A 13585-nucleotide genomic window follows, 5' to 3' on the forward strand; every position below is an offset into this window, starting at 1 on the left:
TTGCTAAATATATTACCACATTTTGTACACAATTTTGTACACAAAATTTAATTTACTCAACCCCACTTCAAGTTCCTGATTTCCTTTCCTTTCAATACATGCCCACTGTGGGACTTCTGTATACCAATGGTAGTTCAATTTAATTTTTTAAACAAAAAAATCTAACATACTGTTTTCATTAAAAATTTATTATTTAATATTCCTCTTCTGGAATATAATCTAAAGAAATCATTCTTGTTGAGGTTGGATAAATATATAGAAAAGAGACATTCTCTTTTGAATAATAGTCCCTGGGAGTTCATGATGTAGAACAAATTTGGTCCCACCAAATAGCTGCAATTTTTTTTCTTGATCATGGAATATATAAGAATTAATATCTCATCAATTTGTTGGGTCTCATGAAACTCTACCCAGTAAGAACAGCAAAGCAAGCCTGCATGCTAGAGGTAAGAAGTTACAATCATTTTTAAAAAGTAAATCTGGGGTGTATCACTTATATGTGGTATTTAGAATAATTGCACGAATGAATGCAATGGTTTGAATGGGGTTGCCAAGAACACTCTTGGCAGAGAGAAATAATGTATAATGAGAAAAAAAGAAATTGAATAAAGGAGGGAAAAGATAGATGTGAAGTAATAGAGAACAGGGGTCAAGGGTCTCAGGTGCATTGGTGGTATTAAGGAAAGAACAGAACTAAATATTCAAACCACAGAGTCAACAAAAATGAAATCATGAGACCTAAACTTTAACAACTAAACTTAAAAATGTATCTGTTGTAATGACAGGCTGGAGTGTGGGAGAGGTATAGGATGGATTCTGGGAACATTAGTAAAGGGAGGTTGGTACTGGTGGTGGGATTGGTGCTGAAATATTCTGTCTAAAACGTAATTATGAATAATTTTGTAAATTATAATGCTTTAAATTAAAAATTATTTGACTTTTAAAAAAGTAATTCTAGGGCCTAAAGTGATAGTAAGAGCGATAGGTCACTTGCCTTGCAATATGACCAACCCAAGATAGAGTTTTGGCAACATATATAATCCCAAGAGTCCCATTAGCAGTGATCCCTGAGCAGAAAATCAGAAGTAAGTCCTCAGCACTGCTGGTTGTGATCCAAAAAACACACAAAGAGGGGGAAAATGGATGGAACCAACACCAAACCATAGTATGTTCATTTGGTGGAAATAAAAACTGATCAGACATGAATATCAAATCCAAAGTCAATGACAATGGAATCGATACCCAACCTACAGCAAGCTATACAAAGGGGGAACAGTTGCACGAGCATTACGGGAGTAAAGGAGGGAGATGTGGGATGCAGTCTGGAAACAGGGGTGGAGGGAGGACAACACTGATGGTGGAATGCCCCTCATTCATTGTCACTCTGTGCCTCAAATATTACTGTGAAAGAATTGTAATTCACTTTGATCACAATAAAAATAAAAATAAGAGTAATTCTAAAAAAAAAAAAAAAAAAAAAAAAAAAAAAAAAAAAAAAAAAAAAGGCACAATTATGGGGGAGTGATCTAACAGTACTTGGCTAAGTACCCAGGTTCCAATCAGATTACTAGTCACGGTGCTATTGTGCCCACCATTGGGTAGATGAATTTGATAGATTGGGTAGATTCAGTTTGGACAGTCAGTTTTGTAGGCTTCTGGCTTGATTAAAGGACCGAGCTCTGTGGGGGAGAAAGGACACATTTCCTCTAGTAGCTCACAGGACATGGGAAAGGGGCTCTTAATTGTTTTTCAGGCCCCACTGGCCCCTAGGGACAGGACATTTACATAACTGAATGTGATGGTTCCATGCACTTCTGTAGCTTTAACAATTTCACTTTTCTAAGGAGGAATAAACTATATACACATATGCATATATATTTTTTTCCAAAGAAACTTGTATACAGACTCATATGGGAGCATCAACAATGGTGACCATTGCTGCATTGCTAGTGGCACGGGAGAGATTAGGCAATTTTGATAGCCATCACTTGGGAATGGGAGCCGAATCAGGCAGATGTGGCTACAGAATGCTATGAACCGCAGTCAGAAGCAATGAATGGATAACGATCCCATGTTAAATAGGGATCAATTCTTAAAAGCATGTTGAGCGAAAACAGTGAAGAAAATGTGATGATTCCAAGTCCAGTATCAGTATTAAATTAAACAACTTTTCACTAATGAAAATGCAATCCTTTATTCAATGCTCTCTACCAACAGTGGAGCCCAGATGCCTATGTGGAAGAGTAAGGGAAGACAGGGACAAGGGAGAAAATAAAATAGGAGAGGCGTCCTGAACATTTCATGAACCAAGGCATTTAGTTAGTGCTATTCCCTGAAGTTTAAAGGGGGTGGCAGGAAGATGGAGAAGGAAGAAACATGAGTGAGGAGTTTTGATACTGTACCTGTACTCTCTCCCTCTCCTTCCCCTTCCTCTCTCTCTCTTTCTCTCCCTCTCCTCCCCTCTTACCCTCTCTCTCTTCTTTCTCCCCTCCTCCTCTCTCCCTCTTGCCCTCTCCTCTTCTCCCCTCCCCTCTACTCCCCTCCCCTCCCCTCTCTTCCCTCCCCTCCCCTCCTCTCCCCTCCCCTCCCCTCCCCTCCTCTCCTCTCCCCTCCCCTCCTCTCCTCTCCCCTCCCCTCCCCTCCTCCCCTCCCCTCCCCTCCCCTCTCTCCTCTCCTCTCCTCTCCTCTCCTCTCCTCTCCTCTCCTCTCCTCTCCTCTCCTCTCTTCTCTTCTCTTCTCTTCTCTTCTCTTCTCTTCTCTTCTCTTCTCTTCTCTTCTCTTCTCTTCTCTTCTCTTCTCTTCTCTTCTCTTCTCTTCTCTTCTTCTCTTCTCCTCCTGTCTATGTCTGTCTCTATCACTCTCTCTGTCTCTGTCTCTGTCCGTCTCTCTCTCCTCCCCTCTCCCCCTCTCTCCCTTCTCTCTCCCTTCTCTCTCCCTCCTCCTCTCTCCCACTCTCGCCCTCTCCTCTCCTCCCCTCTGCTCCCCTTCCCTCCTTTCCTTTCCTTTTCTCTTCTCTCCTCTCCTCTTCCTTTTCCTCCCCTCCCTTCCCCTCTCCTCCTCTCTTCTTTCCTCCCTCCTTCTCCTTCTCCCCCCCTCTAGTTTTCTCATCCTTAGAGGAGGACCCACTTTCTTTTCCTTCTTTGGCCTCCGAATCTTCCCTCATTCAGAGCCTTGTAAAAGTTACTCCTCGCCTGTTTCTTTGCCACCCCTCCTGAAGTCCCGTTCAGCCTCAGGACTGCCTGCCTAGTCCCTCTTTGCCTCCCTTTGCCTGCGGCTAAATTCCTAACCTCAGGGCACTCACTGCGCAGGTGCTTAGCCCAGCCTCCCAGAAGCACCGCCCCCTCATGAATAAACACACGCCCACCACTCATTTGCATATCACTGGAGGAACCCGCCTCAGAGGCTCCGCCCCTTTGGAACTCCCGCCCTCCTTCTGCGGGCCTGGCTGTTGCTAGGCGACCGGAAGACGCGCCGAGTGCCGGGTTTCAGACACCAGCGGGACCAAAAAATAATAAAACCCTCCCCAAATCTAGAAAACAAACGTGGCGCCGTTTTAGACGCCGGGGGATATTATACAGCCCCTTCCTCAGACTCCGGCCCACTTTCTGAGATCTCCACAGCAGCCTCTGAGGCCGCCCCCCAGAGCGCGTCAAGATGACTGAGGTCAGGAGCCCGCGCCTTTCCCTTTACCCCGAACCCCCTTGATCGCCTCTGGTGCCCAATCCCGGGTCACATTCAGTGTTTCTTCCCATCCCTCTTTACCTCCTCCCTGCTCGCCTCCGAGCTAAGTGTTGAAGGAAAGCTGGATCCCCCTGAGCCCCTCAGTTCGGAGTCTCTTATGAGGTGGTCTGACCAGAAAGGTCGGTGTAGGAACCTTGAAGCCTCACTGATGGTGCAGAGCAAGAAGGTGGCATCCCTGAGTTCTCTTCAGGCGGGCTCATCAGCTCAGCTGGTTCCTTGTCATTTATTTGATCATCAGCTTTACCTTCATCAGGTTAAAGGATTCACCTTCATCAGGCCCTGGAGCTCATCGCCCTGGCCTATTGATAGGTAGCACTGACACATCACACTCATGGTCCAGGTCTAGCCTCCAGTCTGTCCTGCATAGTCTAGTTCAGTGTTTTTCAACTGTAACAAGATTTACAAGATTTTCATTTCTCAGGAGGCCTTGAAAAGAACAGAGCTGGTCCTACCTGGAATAAAGAGATAATTGACATTGGTGGATGGATCTGATCCATGAAATCTTTAGAGTCAACATGCTAACATACAAAACAAGACATGATAAACATATAAATATATATATATATGTGCAAAGGCACCCTTTTTTCAGGGAAAAAAATCACGAGGCACACCACCATTAGAAAATGTTAAAAAAAATTTAACTCTGTGCCTATATAATGTATACACACATATATAGAAAGTAATTCTTTTGAATAGGAATCAAAGAAACACAAAGAAATTATGATTACTTTATTATGAAATAAATCATTAGAGTCGAAGGATTGGTCTATTTGTGAACTGAAGCTACATGTTATGAATGAAATTGGAATTCTTTTCCACGGCACCACCAGGCAATAGTTCATGGCACACTAGTGTTGCCACGGCACAGTGGTTGAAAAACTCTGGTCTAGTTCATGGCCGTCTTCCGCCTCATGTCTGTGACCAAGTTCAATGACCATTGTCTGTCCAGTAGTATCCTCATAACTTCGACAGTCTCAGGTCTCTGGCATGACCTTCATGGACCCACTTCTAAAGATTTCATGGATCAGATCCATCCACCAATGTCAGTTATCTCTTTATTCCCAGCAGGACCAGCTCTGCTCTTTTCAAGGCCTCCTGAGAAATGAAAATCTTGTAAATCTTGTTACAGAACTGACAGTAGAACTTTAAACCTAGAGGGAGGTCCCTCACTGATTCCTCACGCTTGGGGCCTTTGGACAGTTGCATATATTAAATTATATGAAGCCAGCACTGGTTCCCCTAATAACCATCATTCCTTCGTCTCTACTTCTAGTTTCTTGCCTGCTCCACACCAGTGGTTTCCACCCTTTTTATTTCTGTAGGTTGGGTTTCAACCTGTTCACATTTGTGACTTGCTGAATTTGAAAACTGTTCTAGTACATCTGCAACCCTTAATCTTTTCATTTTTTCTGTCTCTAATCTCCATTATATGTGTTAGAGTGTAGATAACAAATGTAATTGGTCAAAGCTAAAAGATCATCTTTTCCTTTGCATTTAGTAGTAATACATTTTAATTTATTTTATTATTTTCAGTGACTACTCTTGGCTACATACAGTGAATAAACCAGGCATTCCTCATGCAAAGCATATGCTTGGTGTGTTGAATTCTCTCTTTGGACCTTGGCTTTACTTATAAATAAAGCTCTTCGCTCCAGATACAGCAGTATATTTGTAAATGACATGAAAACTCCGCCTTATTCAAAGTTTATTCAAAGTTTTTTTGAAACTTTTTTTTCTTTGATAGTTTCCTATTCCTGTGCTAATGCCAAGTATACAGGGAAAACTTGGCCTGCAAACAAATCAGTAGGCTGGTGATCAAGTGCTGATGTTAATACCTTTTACAGGGATAGAGGTGAGAACATTGCTGTGATAAATTTTTGTGTGTGCTCATGTTTAGCATCGACAAGGGGAAAGCACAGAGCAGTAGCAGCATCATATTTCCTTAATATGATTTTCTCTCCTTTGTGGAATTTCTATATTGTGATCTTGGCAATAATCTGCTTTTAGTCAGAAAGGAAAACTCTGTTGAGTTTAACATCAGAACAAATGTTGTTATACAAAAGTGTTTTAGTTTTTGTTTGTGACTCCACATCTATTTTAAGATGTGAACTCTGTTTTGCTTGCATGTCATCTTTAGGAATTTAATCAGTAGTTGAGACGTTTTGGAAAACTAAAAATATGAAGAGATAATACAGTGGGAAGGGTGCCTTTTTATTTGACATGCCTCCCCCCCCAAACAAATGAAAACTTGGACAAAATGGGCTTGTCTAAATATGACTAACATACTTACTTAAATATCTTTGAGATCAACTTGAGTTTTACTCTATTGGGGTTAGAGATGTCCTCAGTGATTTTTTTTTTGGGGGGAGGTAGCACCTGGTAGCACTCAGGGGCTATTCCTGGCTCTATGTTCAAAAATTGCTCCTGGAATGCTCAGGGGACCATATGGGATGCCGGAATTTGAACCATCAACTTTCTTTTCTTTTTTTTTTTTTTTTTTGTGGTTTTTGGGTCACACCCGGCAGTGCTCAGGGGTTACTCCTGGCTCCATGCTCAGAAATTGCTCCTGGCAGGCACGGGGGACCATATGGGACGCTGGGATTCGAACCGATGACCTCTTGCATGAAAGGCAAACGCCTTACCTCCATGCTATCTCTCCAGCCCGAACCATCAACTTTCTACATGCAAGGAAAATGCTTTACCTCCATGCTATCTCTCCGGCCTTCAGTGATTTTTCAGCTTAGCAATTGTGTTTTGAAGCCATGGTCCACTATAGAATATAAATGCCTATCTTGCAAATATCAGAGAATTCTTTTGTTTCATTGCAGTTCTTTACTCATAAGTCTTGAGTGATTCCTTATGGTCTATAGAATTAACTCCATGTTCCTTAAATCCCATTCAGGGTCTTCATTGTCTGTCATTTACTCCCTCTCTAGTTTTCTTTTTCTCCTTTCCATACTTGTGTTTCAGCTAACTTGAGCTTTTCCCCTCCACCCCAACCCTTCCTATCCCATAACTTGAACATCTTTTTTTTTTCTTTTATTTTTAATTATGTGAACAATGATGCAAAGAAAGAGGACAAGGTAAAGTTATAGTGGAAGGACAATCACCCAAAAATAGAGTTCTCAGAAGAAATCCCCCTGCTGACACCTTAATTTTAAACTTACAATCAAAGAAAGTTAAAACAGAACCCATGTACAATTACTTTGTCCCTCAAAACCCCAGATTGTAGTACATTATAAATTTTCTTAGCGGAACACAAAGCAATCTACAGCCATAAAATGTATGTAACTCCTTACATTTCCATGCACATGCATATTAGTTTAAGTTAACCCCAAAAGTTTAAGTGGTTTTTTTTTTAAGGTTTAGAGTCAAAAGAGCACAGTAAAAACGGTGTTAGAGTGGCTATTATCATTTGCATAGACCCACCAAAGTATGGGGGACATGGAAAAGAAAAGCCTTGGCCTAAATACAAGGAGACCCTACCCCTGAAGTTTCCTGACATAAGACCAATTCTAGGCTCCAGGCAAACTAGTTTGTCCAATCCAGGTCATTGTCTGTAGTGCCAATACAGTTCTATTTTTCACACAGTCTCTGTTGTTGGTATCATGTATCTGTACTGAAGATCCTGGAATCTGTATATCCTACATTGAAGTCAGGATGGTGTGGAGCATCCTCTAATTTCAACTCACAATTAAAGGGCAATGCAGAAAGCCCTGTCCAGTACACAGGTCGAACATCTTATTTTTTAGTGAAAGTACATGTTTAGGTAATTCATTCTGAAAACAAACTTACATTTTTATAATATTAAAAATGTATCTTTGTATAATATAGAACACATAAAAATTATCCTCAACAAGGGGCAAATTGACCATTTTTTAAATTCCTCATTTCAAGATCTGGGGAAATAGCCATAAGATACACTTACTGAAATAGTATTGAGGTAAAATAACTTTGAAAGAAAGTCATGAAATATTTATATAAAATTTAAATTACAAAAGAAAATAGCTTTAATTAAAATAAACAGAGTATGGTGATACTTTTTAAACACACGTTTTTGATGGTAGCAAGCTCCCATGAGTTTTTTTTTCATATATAAAATCTTTAGTTAAGCACCATGATTACAAGCATGATTTAATTGGGCTTTAGTCAGTGCAACATTTCTACCATGAATACCTTCCTCCCTTTCCAACCCTAGGAATATGAAGATACAATTCAAAAATCCCTTCCTCACACCTATATTCATAGCAGCACTATTTACAATAGCCAGACTCTGGAAACTACCAAGATGCCCTTCAACAGATGAATGGCTAAAGAAACTGTGGTACAAATACACAATGGAATATTATGCAGCCATCAAAAGATGAAGTCATGAAATTTTCCTATACGTGGATGTACATGGGATCTATTATGTTGAGTGAAATAAGTCAGAGGGAGAGAGATAGACACAAAATAGTCTCACTGATCTATGGGCTTTAAGAAAAATTAAGGACATTATTGTAATAATCTCCAGAGACAATAGAGTTGAAGGCAGGAAGGACTGGCTCACAATATGAAGCTCACCACAGAGTAGTGATGCAGTTAGAGAAATAACTACACTAACAACTATCATGACAATCTTTTTTTTTTTGTGTGTGGTTTTTGGGTTAAACCCGCCAGTGCTCAGGGCTTACTCCTGGCTCCATGCTCAGAAATTGCCCCTGTCAGGCATGGGGGACCATATGGGATGCCAGGATTCGAACCGATGACCTTCTGCATGAAAGGCAAATGCCTTACCTCCATGCTATCTCTCTGGCCCCTATCATGACAATCTTAATAAGTGAGAGAAGTAGAATGCTTGTCTCAAATAACTTGAACATCCTAACATCTCAAAAGTTGGATATCTTTTTTTTTTATTAAATGACCATGAGAGAGGCCAGAAAGATAGCATGGAAGGCAGGGTAATTTGCCTTGCATGGAGAAGGACGGTGGTTCGAATCCCTGCATCCCATATGGTCCTCCAGCCTGCCAGGAACAATTTCTGAGCGTAGAGCCAGGAGTAACCAAAAAAAAAATGACCATGAGATAGAGTTAAAAAGTTGCTGATTGTTGAGTTTCAGTCTTATAATGTTTCAACACTAATCCCTTCTTCAGTTTCCACCATCAATGTCCTCCCATTCTCCCTACCCCTATTGGTATCAATGGCAGACATCTTACTTCTCTTTCCCTCTTTCTCTTTCTTTTACTCTTTCTCTCTCTGTCCTTCTCTCTTTTTTTCCTTTTAGACACTGTGGCTTGCAATACTTTTACTAAGGGGGTATCATGCGTATCACACATATCTTTTGTCCTATATTTTTGTCCTTTTAGTAAAAAGGATTGTTCTTGTCCAGATAATTTGTTCTCATACTATTTTTGTATCTCATAGTTGAGTGTGATCATTCTAAGTCTGTCCCCCTGCCTTTGGCTCATTTCTCTCAGTATAATACTCACCATGTCTACCCATGTATAAGTAAATTTCATAATGTCATTGCAGTGTTATTCACAATAGCCAGAATCTGGAAACAACCCAAGTGCCTTAGTATAGATGAGTTAATAAACTATGGTACATCTATAGAATGAAATACTGTGCAGGTGTTTAGATATCTGCTTTGCCTAAAATTTTGTTATACATTTCTCCATATCATTTGGACCTGAACAGACATTACTTTCTTCTTGAAATATGCTCTAACTTGCTGCTGAGCACAATTCCTTTTTACTGTAGGACCTCATAGAATTTTGAATCTACTATGTCAACTATCAAGTTAGAAAATTTTGTAATCTTGGTACTTATCCCCATTGGCCATTAATATTTGGGTTTTATGAGGAAGATCTGTTTATTGATACTGTTTGGTAAAGAAATGCTATCCCATTGATAATACAGTATTGCCACAGGCTTCAATGTTCCAAATTACATATAGCAGACAGTATTTGATAAATACTTATCTTAACCATTAAAAATACTAAAATAATTGTACTATATTTATCAAGAAGTAGGTGTATTTGTTTGCTAGAAAAGTCAAGGCATCACAAATTGGGTGATTTAAAGCAAGTATTGTCGCACTGGTTAGGGGTCTTGAAGCATAAAATCAAGGTGTTGTGGGGGTCCGTACTCCCAGAGACTTTCTCCTTGACTCTTCCTAGATTCTGGTTGTAGCTCACAGTCCTTAGATTTCCTTGGCTTGTTTTTGCCTTCATCTTCACATGTTTTTTTCCTGGCTATGCTTCTATGTCCAAATCCTACCTCCCTTTCAATTGAAATATAATGGTCCTGTATATCATATAATTTTAGGTTAGGATCACCTAACCTAACTTAATGGATAAAAATGATAAAGGTGATCTCTTAGGAGTATGTTTCATTTTTCAGATAGGTTTTATCCAGAGTACCATCATTTAATGGTACTTATCAGTATAACCTTTGTGACTTTAACATGCCATGCTTTTCCTAGCAGTCCTGGTAGCAAATAGAAGTGAAATGGAATGAAGAGATCAAGGTTTAGAAGAATCATTAGAGCTACCAAAACTTAGCAAGTGCCTACTGTTTGCAAGCTTAAATTATCTCATGTAATCTAATCCTTGACAACTCCACGTGGTCAGTAGTAACCTGTGATTAATTATGGTGCAAATGCTGCAATGCTCATTCACATTCTTGCTCTTATGTACAGGAAAAGAGTGAGAAGGCAGTGGTGGAAGAAATGGCATTTGAAGAAATCGAGAGAGATTTTCAGGAGGTTCTCAGTGAACTTTCAGGAGACAAAAGCTTGGAAAAATTCAGGATTGAATATGAAAAACTGCATACAGTCTTGAAAAAGTCTTATGATAATGAGAAGCGTCTGATGGCCAAATGCAGAGAGCTCAATGCTGAGATTGTGGTGAATTCTGCAAAGGTCGCCACTGCCCTGAAGCTCTCTCAGGATGATCAGACCACCATCGCATCCCTGAAGAAGGTCAGGAATCTTGGAGAAACTAAACCAGAAGGGAGTTATCATAAATGTATCCTATATTTAATGCCCCATCCTTTCATTATATTGGCAGCTCTAGGCTTGCAGCAAAAGAATTATTAAGTAAAAAATGACTTGACTTATATATCCATTATACCCCGGGAATAATGTTTCCAGGAAATATTGAGTTAGCAAAAATAATTGGAAATGACATTTAATTATAAATTCCAAATTAATATTTAGAAATTAAGATATATCATGCTTTAACTTTTATTTTAGTATGTCTTGTTTGAGGCAAGATGAGTAATTCAATATCCCATGGTGATAGCCAGTTAAAGACATTAGCATATTTATTATTTATGTACTGTTTAGGAGAGATTACCTTGAAAATGCCCAGGTGCTAATTTTCATTATTATTTTTTCTGTTGCCTTTTCTTTTATCTTAATCTTTCAATTCCTCATAATAGGAGATTGAGGATTCAGTCTGGGGAGGAAGTATTGTTTTGATTTACAGTTTAATTTTTTGTTGGAGGGGGTCATACCAGCTGGATTTTGTTACTTTCTGCTGTTTACGGGTGACTTCCAGCAGTTTTGGGGGAACTTGTAGAGTAGGGGATGAACCCAGGCCTTCAGAGTATAATGCTTATGCTCCAGCCCTGTGAGCCATCTCTGTAGTTCAATATTTTAAATTTGTTTTTTGTTTTTGGGTCACACCTGGTGTGTGATATAAGATTAAGATATTCTACCTTGTAATGAAAACTCTAGTCATAAACAACTTGCAACATTTTAAGATAATTCCTTTGATATAATGCAATTAAACATGCCTTTTTGGGCCACACCTAGTTGGGCCTTTTGGACTTTTTGGGCCACACCTCATTGTCCTCGGGGCTTACTACAAACTGTCCAGGGATTACTTCTGGTGCAGTTTAGGAAACCACATAGGGTGCCAGGGATTGAATGCAAGTTAGCTGCATGCAAGACAAACGTCCTTACCCACTGTACTAATTCTCCAGCAACAAATTTAAAATGTAATTTTCTTCTTCTTGATGAAATACCTACATAAAATTTTATTATATAAAACACTTATTTTTTTTTTAAATATGGAATGCTTCATGAATGCATGTCATTCTTGTGCAGAGGCCATGCTGATCTTCTCTGTATCATTCCAATTTTAGTATATGTGCTGCCGAAGTAAGCACTATAAAAACCACTTATAAATAAGAACTGGAAATAAAAGTAATGAAATATTTAAAATCTAGCTGGGGAAGTTGATTTGGACAAAATTTATATATATTTCATTAAATATCATTAATTTCCTCTGAAAATAGTATATGTGGTTGCTACATAAAGACATATCACTAAACTGATATTTGTTTTGAAATTCTGCATTACGGGATATCACTGCTCCAGAATCATTCAACTTGGTAATGTGATAGTTGGCATGAATTTCTTGCACTCTCTTCCACTCATTTTATTCTTTGTTAACATAAAAATAGAACTTATTTTTTTTTTTACTTATGCTTTATAGTGTCTTACCTATAAAAGATTCACATTCTACTTGACAGAATTTTGCAAGAAATGTTATGGCAGGGTAAAACTCAGGGCCATTGCAACTTTTACTGTGCACTGTTCACAAACTTTCTCTTTTCAATATTTATTTAATATTGCACACATTGAATTTCATAGTAGTATAGAAGATAAAGCTGGCTGAGTCATTGTTATTATTCCTTGCTATTCTTTTTAAATATACATACATTGGAGAACCGAAGAGATAATACAGTGATTATGGTGCTTGCCAACTGGGTTTAATTCCCAAAAGCACATATTTTCTGGAGCCCCATTGAAATGATCCCTGAGTGGAGACACACACACACACACACACACACACACACACACGCACGCACGCACGCACGCACGCACGCACGCACGCAAGCACGCACACACATTTGATAAGAGTTTTCAGAATTTTATCAAGACAATTGTATATAATTAAATAATAGTAAAGATTGTCTTCTGACAGATTATTCTAAAGTTTATCTAGGAGCTCACTTGAAACACAAGGAAAATTTTTTTATTTGGAATCTAACAAGAACTTCAGATTTAGGGTGTTGGGTCCAAGACTTAGCTGTTCTTTATGTGATAAAACTCCCCTCCCCCACACCTCTATAAAGTATCTGGACTTGGAAAGTACCTAAGCTTACATTTTTCATTTTTGCAATCCTCTTTTAACGTCTTTATTAGACATAATCCCCCTAGCTTCAGTATGTAAGCCCATGGCTACATACACACACACAAAAAAATACTGCCAGTATCCCTCTTTAAAACTGCTATTCAGGATTGAGTAGCTCACAGTGAAAATTCAACAAGTCAATGTATATTTTCTGCATAATAGGCTATACATCTTCTTGCTTCCTCTAAATGGCTAATCTACAATAATTTTTATTACCCTTGCTTATTTTGCATCTGCATCCTTATGTGGTGGTTCTTACTCATATCCCATGGCCCATCTAGGAAATTGAAAAGGCCTGGAAGATGGTGGACATAGCCTATGATAAAGAACAGAAGGCGAAGGACACAATTCTTGCCCTGAGAGAAGAAATAGTGAGCTTGACCAAACTGGTGGAGCAAGGGTCTGGACTGTCGCTGGACCAGGATAGCAAGTAGGACACACCTTCTTGATACTAAACTTACTCTTACAGAAGCCTTCTTCAACAGACAGTCTGGAGCTTGCTATTATGTTTAGAACAGCCTTTCTCCTATATGACCCTTGGTGGATCCCTAGGATATTCCAAGATGGCCACAGATGAAAACTCCAAATGAAGATTATAGTACAAGACTAAGGGGCCACCTGCTAGGAAGGTGGGAGGTTCACAGTAAAGATATCAAAT

The 13585-nt window shown here is 39.3% G+C and overlaps 1 protein-coding gene and 1 non-coding gene across 2 annotated transcripts in view; one reads left to right on the top strand and one right to left on the bottom strand.

Moving 5' to 3' along the window:
• Positions 1-4634: 4634 nt before the first annotated feature.
• Positions 4635-13585, top strand: part of CFAP58 (cilia and flagella associated protein 58) — a 131633-nt gene continuing 122682 nt past the window's right edge. Inside the window, exons 1-3 of the mRNA XM_049790426.1 lie at positions 4635-4787; positions 10422-10703; positions 13209-13357. Of these exons, the coding sequence (XP_049646383.1) occupies positions 4635-4787; positions 10422-10703; positions 13209-13357 (584 nt within the window). The remainder of the gene's footprint in view (positions 4788-10421; positions 10704-13208; positions 13358-13585) is intronic.
• Positions 11792-11896, bottom strand: LOC125995391 (U6 spliceosomal RNA). Its single transcript, XR_007490927.1, has one exon. It is a non-coding gene; the product is annotated as a U6 spliceosomal RNA (small nuclear RNA).

Source organism: Suncus etruscus, chromosome 17, assembly GCF_024139225.1.
Source record: "Suncus etruscus isolate mSunEtr1 chromosome 17, mSunEtr1.pri.cur, whole genome shotgun sequence".
NCBI classification, from domain to species: domain Eukaryota; kingdom Metazoa; phylum Chordata; class Mammalia; order Eulipotyphla; family Soricidae; genus Suncus; species Suncus etruscus.